This window comes from Neltuma alba, unplaced genomic scaffold, assembly GCF_004799145.2.
Source record: "Neltuma alba isolate B1F8T4 unplaced genomic scaffold, ASM479914v2 tig00011268_pilon, whole genome shotgun sequence".
NCBI lineage: Eukaryota > Viridiplantae > Streptophyta > Magnoliopsida > Fabales > Fabaceae > Neltuma > Neltuma alba.
The window spans coordinates 1-15,534 of record NW_021635979.1 but is presented as its reverse complement, the minus strand read 5'-3'; the positions used below and the strand labels follow the sequence as shown (position 1 = coordinate 15,534).

Genomic DNA, 15,534 nt, shown 5'->3' with positions numbered 1-15,534 from the left:
TTTTCAAACTAAAAAAAGATGGCTCTCAGCTAAATTTTCACTCTCATTACTTGTTGGTATGCTCTGTTTTCACTATGGAAATGTACTAGTAAACAGAATTAAAAAGGCTTCTTCTTATATCATCTTTTCTGTCTGAGCTAATACGCGAAAAATGGGCTTTTGAGATTTTACTGTCTTCCTTGGTTTAGAAGAGAAGAGATTTTTTTATTTTCTCTCCATCAGTTTGTTTTTCGCATCTTCATCACAGTGATATTCCAGAAAACTTTGCTCGTGTTCATATTTGCCCCTGGCACTTGTCAGCTTTCTCTCTCGCGGTCGGTGATGGACATGATTTGGTTTTCTTCAAGGGAAGCTTCAAGTTCCAATAGGTAGTGAAAAGTAAGCGAAATTCATAGTCATTGTTCTTTTTCTTCCATAGTGTTCTGGTCGTAGAATTCACATGCTTAGTTTAAGTTCTCATTGGTTCAATCCCGAAAATCTGACTCCTGAATCGTCTGGGAAACAGGTCTCTCTTCTTCAAACCTTCGGATCTTTTCTCTGCTCAGAATACGATTTCCACAGTTTTGTTCCCCGATTGAAGGAGGGAGGAGCCGATGCTGCGCGAGCGAGAGGGGAGGGAAGGGAAATGAGGGAACTCGATGGGAAAACCGAAAAAGAGAAGAGGCGGTTTTTTTTTTTAATAAAATGGTGCCGTTTAAGATAGCTGACAGGTTAAAAAAAAATATAACTGGGTGACCCACTGAACCAGATTTAGCTGGTTTAATACCGGTTTTTTTTCCGGTTAAACCGGTTTTTCACCTGTTCAATGGACCACCAGTCCAACATTTAAACCAGACTGGACTGTAGACCGGTTCACCTGCTTTCCGGTTGAACTGGCCGGTCCGGTCTGGTTTTTTTTCTTTGGTCAACTGTGTCTTTCATGCGTGGACATCATCCACACACACACCACCAAATTAAATAATCCCCGCCAGATGGCATCGACATGTTTCCCTCTACCTTTCTGAAGCTCATGCTCTCCTCTGCCCTTCCTCCTCCGAAAGAGGATTCTTTCCTCTACCCTTCCCCTTCCCCACCCCTCCCATATTTCTTTTTATAAAATATTAAAACTGTATCACTTGATTATTGATAAAATTAAACTCCTAAATTTCCATCTAAACATTTTACCAACTGTATACTATTATTATAAATTAGATTCTTTCCCCTGATTTTTCAGTATTGCTGTGAATTCTTCATTTTAAATTTTGATCATTTAAATTTACTTATGTATTTCTCATGTAAAATTATAATACTACATTTGGTCATAAATATGAAAGCTGGTTAAAGGCCTTAAATATAAGATTTCAATCCACTTTGATCTATTTCACTAGGCTCGACTCATAAATTGATGGATTTAGGATCGGCCCACAAATTTTGATTCATTTAAAAAACAATATTTTTTTGATCCTTAATATAAGATTTAATTGTTAAGTTAATTTTGATCATAAATATAAGATCTATTTCTCACATTTATCAGTTTTTTCTAAATTACCCTCATGGATACTCTCTCAACTATAATCAACTAAGTGAGGGTGGAAGGATATTAAGAAAGATGATTATGGTATTTTAGGAAAAACATATCATATTTCTTATAATTAACTAACTTTTCTAACTTCCTTAATATAATCAAATTAGTTAAATATGTATTATACTAAGGGCGGAAAGAGTAAAATGTTTTTTTTTATATTTTCTATATGTTTTATAAAAAATTAAAATAAAACAATGATATTATCAATAAAAGGTATAGATATGAATAAAATTAAGTCACATACATAAAACATAATCGTATTTAAACATCTATCAACATTAAAAAAAAATATAAAATATTGATCAACAAGACTACAACATTTAAAAGTTCCATCAAAAGTGTTAATATAAAATAGACAAATGTTATCATCAATTTTTTAAAACTTCTTCATCACTGTTATTAATTGCTCTTCTTTATGAGTGTGCTCTTTTTTAGTGGTAAAAATATCAAGTTTTTTTTAAATAAAATTTTTACTTTCAAATTTTGTATTCTAGCTATTAATTAAACAAATTGTTGTCTAAAACTAAATAAATCAAACTGTTTTATGAAATTTAATTTCAAAATGATAATAATAACTAAATATTTAATGTATCATTAACAATATAAGAATTAATAATATTATGATTATATTTTTTTTTAAAAACAAAAAATTACAAAAAGTGCTCGTTTCACCCTCCGCCTTCCAAAATCAGTCTTTTAAAACTCGTTTTTCATTTGAAAGAAAAAATTTCAAATCAGGTCCTAATAATTTTCACGTGTTTTTGGGGTTTTAAATACCTTGGGTAATATTACCAGGAGCCTAACCACGTATGCCTACACCAACTGAGCCTTGACTGGGAAAGCTCCAACCAGGGAGGTGCGCCGCCTTTTAGCGGATGATGTTGTCTGTTTTGAACTTTCAAGTGTAATGCTTGCCTTATAATGCAAAAAAAAAAAAAAAATACTTTGGGTAATGATCTGGAGCACACGTGAGCGGGCAACTTGATTTGAAGAGTAGTTCATCAACTTTGTAGATAGTGAGCGCGTGAGGATAACAGTGATTACCCCCAGGAATGCCACGTGCAGTGCGCCCCACTTGCCAGCTAATTCGTTCCGCGTTAAACGTGAACAGGACCATGAACATGCAAACTATGCAAGTTGAGGTGCGCGGCCCCTTGCATTATCCCCCTGTGGGTTTCCTCTCTCACAACCTTATCCCTTGTCAACTGTGTCTTTCACGCGCGGACATCATCCACACACACACCGCCAAATTAAATAATCCTCGCCAGAGGGCACCGACATGTTTCCCTCTACCTTTCTGAAGCTCATGCTCTCCTCTGCCCTTCCTCTTTCGGAAGAGGATTCTTTCCTCTACCCTTCCCCTTCTCCACTCCTCCTTTAGAGTTAGAGTCTGTTTGTTACGAGGGAGACGGAGGGAAAGGCAGGAAAGAGAAAATTTTAATGAGCTCATTTTAAAAAATTAAAGAAGTAGGGTTAAAATTTGTTGATTAATTTTAATTACTCTTTTATCTTAGATTTTTCTCTTTTCAAAATTTGATGAGCCCACTTCTTCAATTTTTTAAAATAAGCTCATTAAAATTTTCTTCCCCTCCCTTTCCCTTCATTGCCCTCATGCCAAACATACCCTTACCCTCCCATATTTCTTTTACAAAATATTAAAACTGTATTATTCTAAAATATTATAAATGGTCAAATTTGAATCGCCGCATTTTCATCGGTAACGGTGAAGGGAGGGAAGGGTAGAGGGGGGTAGAAATGGAGAAGGGTAGATGAGAGATCCTCTTCCGAGACTTCAAAACCGCGTTTGAAGTTGCTCAGATTTGCGAACAAATTTCATTACTTCCCATTGATTCACAACAGTCTTTCAAGTTGCTGAGATTTTTGAAGCTAGGAAATTCAAGAATGGCTGATTCGAATTTCCAATCCTACACCCAGCTTTTCTTCATTTGGTTACTCACCACCATCCTAGTTCGGACAATACTGAAGATGAAAAAGAATGCTCGTCGTCCTCCCAGCCCAATGGCCCTCCCTGTCATCGGACACCTTCACCTTCTTTCCCCTCTTCCTCACCAAGACTTGCACAAACTCGCCCATCGCTATGGTCCTGTCATGCACCTTTACCTCGGCTCTGAACCTTGTGTGATCGTTTCCACTGCTGACGCTGCCAAAGAATTCCTTAAAACTCACGAACTTACCTTCTCCAATCGACCAGCTGAAACTGCTGCTGTCAAGCACTTGTCCTACGAATTCAAAGATTTCTTGTTTGCCCCCTATGGACCTTACTGGAAGTTCATGAAGAAGCTGTGCATGTCTGAACTTCTCGGCGGGAGAATGCTTGATCAATTCCGTTTGGTGAGGGAGCAGGAGATGAAGAGATTTCTGACAAACTTGGTTCAAAAAGGGAAGTTCGGTGGTGAGGCGGTGAATCTTGAGGCGGAGCTCTTGGTTCTTTCAAATAACATTATATGCAGAATGGCTCTAAGTCGAACGAGTTCTGAAAGCGAAGACGATGCTGACGTGATGAGGAAGTTGGTGATCGGTGCGGCTGAGCTCACTGGACAGTTTAACATATCAGACTTCATTCCGTTCTTCAGGATATTGGATTTGACGGGATTCAACAAGAAGTTGCGGGAAGCTCAACGGAAGTTTGATACCTTCTTGGAGAGAATAATAGAAGAGCATCAAGTAGAAAGGAGAAAAAGAAAAGAGATGGGTGCCAGAGGAGATCACGTCCGGGACATACTGGACGCTTTGTTAGACATACATGAAGACGAGAACGCCGAGATGAAATTGACAAGAGAAAATATCAAGGCCTTTATCATCGTGAGTGGAGTCAACCGTCCAGATCTGATTTCTTTTCTTATTTTTACGTTTAAAATTAATAATTTTAATTAGCATGGAATTCTTTTCCCAAAAAAAAATAATTAATTGAAAATATTATATCTGTACGGTTCAGAGGAAATGAGGGCTGGGTAAATATCAGATCCGTCATAAATTTTATATTCGCGTACAGTTTGCAACAACTAACATGCCTGATTTTAATTTACACAGGACATATTTGTGGCTGGGACAGACACATCAGCCTTAACCATGGAATGGGCTCTCGCAGAGTTAATCAGCCATCCGCATGTACTGGAGAAAGCACGGCAAGAAATTGACTCGGTGGTGGGAAAGAACAGAATAGTAGGAGAGTCAGATATACCAAAACTTCCGTACCTTCAAGCTATAGTAAAAGAAGCAATGAGGCTTCACCCTGCAGGTGCACTGATCTTCAGGGAATCATCAGAAGGCTGTGTAGCTAGCGGATACGAAATCCCAGCGAAGACCCGCTTATTTGTAAACGCGTGGGGTATTGCTAGGGACCCTAATTACTGGAAGGACCCACTAGAGTTTAAGCCGGAGAGATTTATGACCGAAGATGGAAATGCAGAGAGTCAAATGAGCGTTAGGGGTCAGCATTTTGAGTTCCTTCCTTTTGGAAGTGGAAGAAGAGGATGTCCTGGAACCTCGCTAGCCCTTCAGGTTGTGCAAACCAATCTTGCTGCCATGATTCAATTGTTCGAATGGAAGATGGATGGTCCGGTTAGCATGGAGGAAAAGCCTGGGATTACCATTTCAAGGGCTCATCCCTTGATTTGTGTCCCTGTGCCCAGGCTTCACCCATTTCCTTCTATATCTTTGTGATTCACGGTTCTTCTCCCAAGCACCATCGATGAAAATGTGTTGTACCGATTTTCTTTCTTCTAGAATATAATAAAAAGATAAGATATTTACGGTTATCTTGTGTGTTGGCTTTAGTTTTTTTTCTTTTTTTGTAAACCTGAATGAGATATATTATCGTATCTCTTATGTGTAATATAGTCTCGCCAGTGTCAGTGTACGTTTTTATAATAAACGAAGGTTTGTTTTTAATTTGTTAGACCTTGTTGGATGATTTCAATAAAGTTGACCTTTCCAAGTTGCTCGGTTAATTTAAGTAATGTTTCAGGGGACCCATCTGTGGGAGCCTGTGTCAGCCCTCGAAATTTTTTCATTCCTTTCCTTTCCATCATAATTAATTATTTCTACCAAACCGGCTAAGAGATTCGTGGTTATTTGCAAGCTCGTTAAAGTGGAAGAAAATTCCATTTGTTTGGAAGGAAGGAGTGACGGGAGGAAGTTGATTCTGTGGTTGAGAAGCTCAAGGGGACGGGTGCTTCTCGTGTACTGAAATGAACTGATCAGTTTTGCTTCTACTCTGACTTGTTCTGCGTAGTCATAAGGGAACGAACGCACACACGCGGTCTCTCCAGGTTAAATTGCCTTTGACAAGTTTGATCTGATTTGGCTATATATTGTTAACACATGATTTATTGTTAAATCACCGGTTCATTATAATACTCTTCCGGTCCTTAATATAGGACCCAATTCTTGAGTTGGTTTTGGTCCTAAATATAAGACCTATTTATCATATTTATCAATTTTCTCTAAATTACCCTTATGGACACTTCTTTAACCATAATCAAATAAAAGAGGAATATGAGGTATTAAGAAAGATGATTATGGTATTTTAGAAAAAACATCTCACATTTCTTATAATTAACTAACTTACCTAACTTCCTTAATCTAATCAAATTAGTTAAATGAGTCTTATATTAAGGACCGGACAAGTATATAAACTAGGGCCGAAGGACAAAATTACCTATTATAGTACCCAAAAAAATACTAGACACCGTAATAAAATATTGAGTGGAAAAGTACACATGCATATTTTAAAACGGGGCTAAAATACCACCTCCATCAATTCTCCCAAACGTCGGTTACTTTTTATTTTTGTAGGACCCACCTAATGTTCATGTGCTATATGCTTATATGAGTTAATACCAGCCCATCCTTAGCCTTTTTCCCTCTCCCTCTCCTCTTAACATGTACCCCTTTCCCCCACTCCTACCACTTTCCCTTTTATCGTCGTTTTCTCTCTCTCTTTTTATAACCATTTCCTTCTATTACAATTCTCTCTCTCTTTATGGCGTGTTGGGACGATACTTGCTCTGCTTACCTCCACCATTGGCAGTGGTGCTACCGCCAGTCCGCCACCGCCATAGCCACCTCCGATGATCCTGAAACTACCCACAAGCTTTGCACCATTATTATCCCCCATTACCCCATCTGAGATGTCGTCACAGCTGCTAACATCGCTTTCGGCGCTCTCAATCTCTTTGAACTGGCATAATTGATTGGAGACTTGTGTTATCTTAGCTTATGATTTTCTTTTTAAAACTTGCTTCCTGTCATTGATTCATTTGAGCTTAAGTGTTTCCCTTGAGTGAATGAATCATGGGATTTCCACTTTAGTTTCATTGCCAGGCAACAATGCTCGTCAACTGTGATAAAGACGATGAAAATGACAATGAAGAGTGCTCATCCCTTATCAAAGCAAGCTTTTTCTAATGAAGCTTGCTCTTGCAATGAAGCTCGCTGTTGTGATAATTCTTGCAAGCTTCTCCCTGCATGGGTGTCGTTGTGGAATGAGAAATGGGAGAGAGAGAGAGAGATGGTGCTTATTGGATAATTAGGAAAGAAAGTTTGGAAGGATAAGAGGGAGAGAGAGAAGAAAGAAACGAAGGATGAGAGGGAGAGAGATTGATAAAGTAAAAAAGAAAAAGGCCAAGGGTCGCTGAGCTGGCCAAAAGTGGGTCCCACAAAAAGTAAAAAATAAACAGACAATTGGAAGAGTTAACGAACATGATATTTTTGTCTCGTTTTGAAAAGAACATGTGTATTTTTACCTCCCAATATTTTATTAAAGTACTTGGTATTCTTTTTACATGTTACAATAGGTAAATTTGTTCTTTTATCTTAAAAACTATTATGAAAAACAAAGATTAAGATGACCAAGGAATTCGAAGTTAAACATACTATATTATCCGGACGCCGGCAAATTATAACTCACGTTCAAGCTCTGAAGTCGCAATGCAGTCAATCCCAGTGAGCGGATACACATTTCGCACATACAGTAGCAGGAGGTGAGAAGGTAAGGATTCTTGAGGTCTTTCTTGATTTGAAGAAGGACTTTCTTGTCTCGCGGATGACATAGTGCTCGATCGGAGCGAGCAGGAGCATAGAATAACAGAGCCATGCATGCTTGGCAAGGTCATTGGTGTTTAACTGTTTATACAGTGAAGCAAAGAGGACGCTTAGAGAATCTGTGAGAACTAATGATAATTCCGAGCGGCTCCGGAATTTTAAATTTGAAATTGGAAAACACCAGCAGAGCATGGTTTCCAGTTTGGGACACAAAATCTGAAAACATTTGTGGGGCAACAGAAAGCTTTGCGGATATGGTCGAAAATGTAGGGGAAGCAAGAGATTATTGCATGTTTCTGTCTGGCATTTGGCAGCAAACTGGTCGTGATTTTGTTTTGAGTGCATGAACTTTTCTAATACTCCATATATAATGCTTTTCGGACTCTCGAAATAAAATAAAATAAAGTAAAATCATGTAAATCACGTGATATTATTTGACGTGTCATAATATTTTGTATTCTTTAGAGAAACTTGGAAAAAAAAAAAGACTTAATCAAAAGACATTTAAGAAAGTGGCTAGAGTTGCAAAATAAATTAATCAAAGGCCATTTAGAATGACTTATAACTAGTTTTTTAATCGTAATTTATAAAATACGAGATAAGTGTGTGAGAGAAGTTTTCTCTCGACTTATATAAAACATATTTATAAGTGATTTCAAACGCTAATCCAAATAGAGCCATAGTCTCATATAGTCTTTGATAGTTGTCTCTCCTTATTCCTTTTTATTCAAAAAAAAAAAACTGGTAATATAGATCATTAAATCATCCCTAATTTCCTATATATTTTGCTTAATTTATGGTTGTACTTACAGAAACTAACACAACATACTTTTGCACATTCGAGTTGCAGGCTGCCTGACAGTCGTCCAAGTCAAAGTCAAAGTCAAAGAAAGACGTATCCTCTTCAAAAAAGGAAGAAACTAGAGGGCAAATTGGTTGGTTTCTATGACAGCGCCGCTTTCTTGTTGGAATTATACCTTTTGTTCTTTTTTTTTTTTGGCCAAAATTATTATACCTTTTATTCGAAGTGCATTTCTTTAGGCCCAAAAATCCCATCTTCCACCAAGGAATCCAAAGGTGGCTTCTGTTAAAAATTAGCACAAACCTCAAAGCACGTAACATGCAGAGTTCGAGTCCTCTCCATTTACCCTCTTACTTGTTTTATTTGTTTGTTTTTTTTTTCTGGTTTACCAAGTCAAAAGACGTGAGACTTGTTCACGTTGGTTTGCGATTATCTAGGATTAGTTGTTGCTAAATAGGGGGAGCACTATTAGGATATCTAAGTAGTTAGAGAAAAATATGGGAATCTAGTTCGTGGCTCAGTGCTATATATGGACCATGCTGTAATCGATTGAGATATACAGAAATTCATAAAATATTCCCATAAGATATCATCAGTCCTCATTGTTCGTTATTCTCCGTCTTATTTGTTTTAGCTTCATTTAATGAATGTAGGTATCAATTTTATTGTGATTTGCTGGGTAGAGCAAATTAACATTCAACGCAGCTCGCTGCTTGTGGCGAAAGATAGTAATTAAAACATCGTCTAATGAAACACACACACACACACACAGAGGAACATATAATCGCCGTGTTCGCGGCTCAGCTGTTTATTTTATGCGCCGCGGAATACGTAGCCGTTTAGTGGCACGGGAAGAGCAATTATTTGCATGCCGGTAACGGCGAGCCGCAAAGGCAGCTGTTATGGAAATAGGAATACACGTCGAAGCTCTGCAACTTTCCTCCCACCGGAATCTGACCGCACAGCCTGTTATAGCTCACATTCAAGTACTGAAAATTCAGTTCCGTCAACCCCCCAGGAAGACTCCCGTACACCTTATTGTGATTCAGATCCAGCGACGTCAGGCTGCTCGGGAACACCACCTTGCTCACATTAAACGCCAACAGATTCCTCGAGAGGTCAACTATCTGCACCGTTTTATTGGACCCGAACAGCATGGACGCGTCTCCCTCCAGCTTGTTCCGCGACAAATCTATGGTAGTCAAGTTCAAGTTGATGAAAGAGTTGGGGATCTGACCGGAGAGATTGTTGTGAGAGAGATAAAGATCAGGGCTGCTCTTGAAGTAACCGAAGGACTCAGGGATCGAACCCGTGAGGTGATTGCGGTCCAAGTGAAGGGCGGCGAGGCCAGACAATTGGGAGAGAGAAGGCGGGATTGTGCCAGAAAGATTATTGAACGAGAGGTCCAGGAAAGTGAGGCTATTGAGCTGGGCCAGGAAGCTCGGAACGGGACCGGAAAGGTTGGTCCAGCTGATGCGGAGGAAGGTGAGACGAGTGAGGCGGGCGATGGCAGGCTGGAGCGGGCCGGTGAGATTGGGGAGCTTGTGGAATTCCAGAGAGCGGAGGAAAGGGAGATTGGCGATGGAAGGCGGGATTTGAGCGGAGAAATTAGAGCGGGCGGTGGAATCAAGAATGGTTAGGGAGACGATGCGGTGGGTTTTGGGATCGCAAGTGACGGTGTACCAGTCGCAGCAATCGGTGGCGGGGTTCCATGAGGCTAGGAGGTAGGGATTGTTGAGATCTTTCTTGAGCTGCAGCAGAGCTTTCTTGTCGGCGGGGTTGCATAGCTCCGACGACAGAGCATGAGAGATGAGTACAAGAAGCAAACACAGACGAAACATATTGGGATGCGATGGGAGGATCGACCGTAGGGGGATGATGCGTTTATATATTAGTATATTATGTGCGTATGAGCGGGAAGCGTCAACTTCAATTTACGAATGAGGGCCGGTCTTCATTTTCTTTACGAGTTCTTTTTGTTGGGAACATTTTGTCAAAGTTCTTGATGATCGTTTACATCATTAATGATAAGTAGGAAGATCTGGAATGATTCTGAACCGCAGCTAGCAGCTGAGAATATGACATGCCGTTACGTGCACGAGTTAGACACGCCTCCCCCCTTCATTATTATCATCTGTCAATTGTCAAATGTGTGCTTATTTGCCTAAATAACTGTCAAATGACTCACAGTAACACGAAGATCATGGATTTGGTTAAGATTACGCTATTTTCATCCGCCATATGGCTGCTGACTTAACAGTTGATAATTCTGCTCTAACCCTCTTTGTGGCAAAGTAGTGTTATTTATTGTGTGTTGTATAGCCATGCTCCATGTCAAATTATTCGACTGCCGCATCCACCCCGGGAGGTATCGTGATAAGGCATATTAAGAGTGGGTGATTAGAAGGCATGTCTAGCTGAGGGAGGCGACTTGAAAGCCGAGGATCCAATCCAAGACCCACCCTCAAAAACCATGTCTTGTGAAACAGAGTCCGCCGAGCCCCGGGCAAAAGGATAAACTGTTGAAACTTGTGCCCGAAAGAAAAAACAAGGGACAAAAATATAAGTGTGAAATCAGGGGGTGTGAAATCAGTGTGTGGGAGGTGGGTGAGACATCCATTGATTCACCAATCTAGTTTACTTGATACTTTGCGTTTGAAAAGACCGGTTAATTAAAAAGAAAAAGAATCAAACTTTTATTCAACTTCATAACTTAATTTATAGGCGGTCCTATTTTGATGATTTTAATTCAAGATGCGAAGCTTGGGTTTTGGAAAGTGCGTGGAAGTAGTGCTACATTTTAATTAACATCATTTTATGCATTGTATTGCCTAAAACAAATGTTATTGTTTGGACTTTTATTCCGTTGGCTCACTACATGTATGATATTTTGGAACCAAAAAAAGCCCAAAAAGAGGCCCAATAACTGAACAAGCCCACTAACCGAACTGAATGGTTAATTCGGTTTGGTTAGTTAATCATGTTCGGTTTCAGCTCGGTGTTGGCATTATGATCTATTCGGTTATTCGGTTATTTAGTATCACTAACCGAACCGAATAGGATGTGATGTGGCGCTCGGTATGAAGGTCATAAAAACGATTGATATAGTGTTGGGCAAAATATGTTACAAAACCCTTTATCTTAGGGCTTTTTGACCTGCTATTTACCCTCGGCCTTTGGTATAACGAGACATATTCTCTCCCCGGGGTCTCTTTGACCTACGTGATTGGCCCAAAGCAAGAGAGAGCTTTTACGCTCTATTTTGTTTTTTGGGCTCTCTTTTGAGCCCAAGCATTTAACTCTCACACTTGTAAAGTTAACCTAACTTTATTGATAAATCAGTTATTGTCTTCTTTATGGAAAAATATAAATTTTCACTTTTTAAGTTTTAATATATTACAAGGACTAAAATTTCAAGCCGTGATGTTAAAATAAAAGCACTCCGTTTGCATCTTCATATACACAAGACCTTTTTTATTATACGAAATTTGAAAAATAATTTATATTATACATACTTATAACTGATTCATTTTGTCATGAAATTCACTATATATATTGATGAGTTGTATTTTTGTGACATAGATATATGTTATGGGAACAATAATTTTTTAAAATTTAATTTGTCCTTTCTTTACAATTCGTGCCTTTGCAGCTAGCTAACCTTATAAGAACGCCGAGCACAAAATCCACTGATTCATGAGCCAAGGAAAGAATTGGGAACACCCGGGGAGGACCCCCTTCCCCGAGTTAAAGTGAGGTCTAACAATATGATAATTTTCAATAGTAAACAAAGTTTGCCAGGTTGAAATCAAATATTTTCGAACCAGATCTGTTCAGGCTTAGAATTGGAAACCAGTCACTTAGGGAATAAGAATTACCATCATTCACCCGCAGAGCTAAGGCATTGAGTTTTCTGTGGGAAGCAAATTGATTCATTTCAATTTGATAGCGCTGGTGTATTCCTCCTGTACTTCCACAGTCAGAGACATACAAGTAAAATTCAATTCTATAACGTGCCGTGTCTATTTAGATTAAATTATATGCAGCGTAGCGTGGGGAGAAGGCAGGGTGGAAGCTGAAGCAGACACATGGATTCAATTCAATTCAATTTATAATAGTAATAATAGAAGAAAGAAAGTTAATTAACAAGGAGATTAATTAATTAATTAATTAAAGGCTAATTCAGGATGTAGGTAGGTAGGTAGGTTGGCTGGCTACTTCGGAGGAAGCTCCAATCCAAGATTACGTTACGGTCATTCTTGACGAGGTCGTCCCATCCACAGAGAACTGAGAGCTCTGAGACGATGGAAGTACTCGGCGATGGCCAGCATACACCTCGCCGCCTGCCGCGTCGTCAGTATCTCATGCAGACGGTGAATGGTCTGTTGCCTCAGATTATCTGCCTGTTGAAGTTTTCATTAAAAACAAAAGGAATTAATAATTATTGTCATAAAACTCAACAATGTCAACTCCATATTTTTATGCAGGCTTCAGTTAGAACTTGAATTTTATAATCACACACGGCACCTTTATGCCCTACTTTAGAAGCAAATGCACCTAGACACATTTCATTGAAAGGGGCAGGAGGGCCAATCAGAGTCTTCCCACGAGTCCAATATCTTGAAACATGAACAGGACTCGCAACCTCTCTATCTACTTATGACTTGTAGATTATGATGTCTCCATAGTCAATGCTCGGATTATTTAATGATGGACTTAATTTCCTTGGAAACTTACGTGGAAGCACACCCCGCACAAAAACTAAACTAGGTGGTCAAAAAGATGTACGTGCGCGCCTCTGTGTGTGTGTGTGTGTGTGTGTTAAAACCAATATATTCAAAGGTGTAAACTTTTTCAAAGAGAAGCAGGGGTTTCATTCAAAATTAATGAAGACACTGCTGTTTTCAACTATTCTGAATCCAAAGGGCACAGACATTTATATCAAAATACATACAAAGCCACGCACGCACGCCACCACGAATTTCATAGTCTACATTTACGATAGAAGCATGAATACTTCAAAATAAAATGGTCAAATTATGACTGTACTGATTGCTTGCTAGTGTGTTAAAACTAGTAATCATTGTGATTAATGTACTCTACCTGATAATTCCTCGATTTGACGGTTACTTGGAACATATATAAGCTTTTATTCTTTAGTGGCTTGTGAAATCAGCGACTGACCCATTGAAATATAAACCAATGTTGGTGAACCAACTCAATTATAATAAGCTTCATCACAAAGAATTTTAAGGACATTTTATTCCTGTACTCAATCCAAGTTTAATTTCGTTTCTGCTTTTCTTCTCCTTTAATATGTAATTTGTCTTGTTTGATGTGTTTCACATATGGGATATATACACACGCACCTGATGCATGGGACCTATTCAGGACATCTTCATTAGAATTTAATGGGTTCACGTAATTATTGATTAGAATATAATGATCATTAATGACCATTCATTGGAAGAAGTAGGTGATCGGGTGGATATTTAGAGGAATAATGTTTTGTTTTTTGTGTTTTGAAGTTCCGTTGGATCAGCATGTGAGTTTGTTTGGTTCTTTTTGTCTGTTTGGCCCTCTTGCTTTTGGCCTGAAGTGTTTGTGTGGTTCAAGACAAGGTCAAAAGAGGAGTTATACATAGAGAAGCAACAATATGTATGTGGTGTCCTCAACCTGATCAAGGGTTGGTTACGATCGTGACATCATCACATATGGGGCTCAATGGACCTCTCTGGATGAAAATTATACTAGTGCGGGACCACTAGCTACCCCTACTGTCACTAGTACATGATTCCTCACACCTTTCCTCCGTATTGTAATCTCTCTGTAATCTGCATGCTTCTAAGGTTCAAACTAACTACAATCAATCCTGTTTTCAAAAATTTTTCAATAATATAGTCACTACAAATAATATACATCCCTTAGAGTTCTTCCCAAACAGAAACTATAAAAATGAAATTTAAGTTTCCTAATATCTCTATGATTCACGCAAGTTATATATACATTCACCATCAATTTATTTATGGAAACTCATGGGGCGGCTTTAATTTGATTTATCATTGTCAAGTAGGTGCATCTATGGTGTATGCCCCTGAAAAACTGACTAGTAACGAACGATATTTCCGTTTCCAGAAAAAAATTATGTCCCCTTGTTAACATTTTGTAGATTCCATGAGGACTGAGACATGCATGGAAGGAGTTGTTCATAGGGTTGGGGCAGGTCACTCCCCTCCCCAGCTACCCAAAGAGGAACAGAGATTCTTTGGTCCTAGCTGCCTAATTAGCCCCACGGGATCAGATATAGAAGCAGTCTTGAGGGACCACAAACTAATTAAACCAGAACACGAGGCCACAAATAAAACCACTACCACAAACAGATTCAAAATGCTTGCCTTCATGATCTTTATGTAGTATACATATATACGTAACATAAACAGAGTGAAAATGAATCGTCTAACGTACCTGTCTCACGAAACCTTCTAGAGTAGAGAGCTTATTTATGGCCATGGCCATCTGTCCCATGAAGTTGGCCATATTGGGCGGACAGCTCAGTGAGTCAGATGTTATAGTGTCCGAGAGAGATTGATTGAGAGCCTCAAGCCCTTGGGAGAGAGCATCTTCTGCCTCTTGCGTAGACTGTTGCAACCCATATATTCCCAGTATTTGTTGCTCCGTCAGGGGTTCAATTTGACTCACAATTATCTGAAACGCACGTAAAATAAACACATATATGCTCATCAAAAACAATTTACGTGTGTGTGTGTAGGCTCTTGTTTTTATGTATATATGTACATGGTTTGATCAAGGGACATCATTTATTGATTAACTAGAGTACAAAGCAAGAGAAGGGTGTGGGGACTTGAACTTTATTATGGATAGAGACCCGTGCCAGTCTCTTTCGCTCTTAATTTACTTTCTCAACCCCATGCTCCAGCCAGATTATTTGGAGTAAAAGGTATGGCTTTATGGGAATGAAACCTAACTATACCCTTTAGTGGAAACCCTTCATAATGCCTTTCGTCATTCATTAATTGATGACATTCATTTCATTACCCTCCGACTTCCTCAGTTGTCCATATACGTATATGCCCCCGACAAA

The 15,534-nt window shown here is 38.9% G+C and overlaps 3 protein-coding genes across 3 annotated transcripts; 1 reads left to right on the top strand and 2 right to left on the bottom strand.

Annotated features, from left to right (window-relative positions):
• Positions 1 to 3,303: 3,303 nt before the first annotated feature.
• Positions 3,304 to 5,459, top strand: LOC114763263 (cytochrome P450 93A3-like). Its single transcript, XM_028952893.1, has 2 exons — positions 3,304 to 4,387; positions 4,616 to 5,459. Exons 1-2 carry the CDS (start codon positions 3,467 to 3,469, stop codon positions 5,246 to 5,248), a joined length of 1,554 nt encoding a protein of 517 aa, XP_028808726.1. The 5' UTR covers positions 3,304 to 3,466; the 3' UTR covers positions 5,249 to 5,459.
• Positions 5,460 to 9,071: 3,612 nt separating this feature from the next.
• LOC114763267 (polygalacturonase inhibitor-like) lies at positions 9,072 to 10,387 on the bottom strand. The gene has a single exon (XM_028952896.1). The coding sequence runs from the start codon at positions 10,271 to 10,273 to the stop codon at positions 9,293 to 9,295; it is 981 nt and encodes a 326-aa protein (XP_028808729.1). The 5' UTR covers positions 10,274 to 10,387; the 3' UTR covers positions 9,072 to 9,292.
• Positions 10,388 to 12,480: 2,093 nt separating this feature from the next.
• LOC114763254 (bZIP transcription factor TGA10-like) lies at positions 12,481 to 15,137 on the bottom strand (the record flags this gene model as incomplete). The annotated part of the gene is made up of 2 exons (XM_028952875.1): positions 12,481 to 12,835; positions 14,898 to 15,137. Coding segments are annotated over 2 exons (390 nt in total), but the record flags the coding sequence as incomplete, so codon positions are not given.
• Between the last annotated feature and the right edge of the window lie 397 nt (positions 15,138 to 15,534).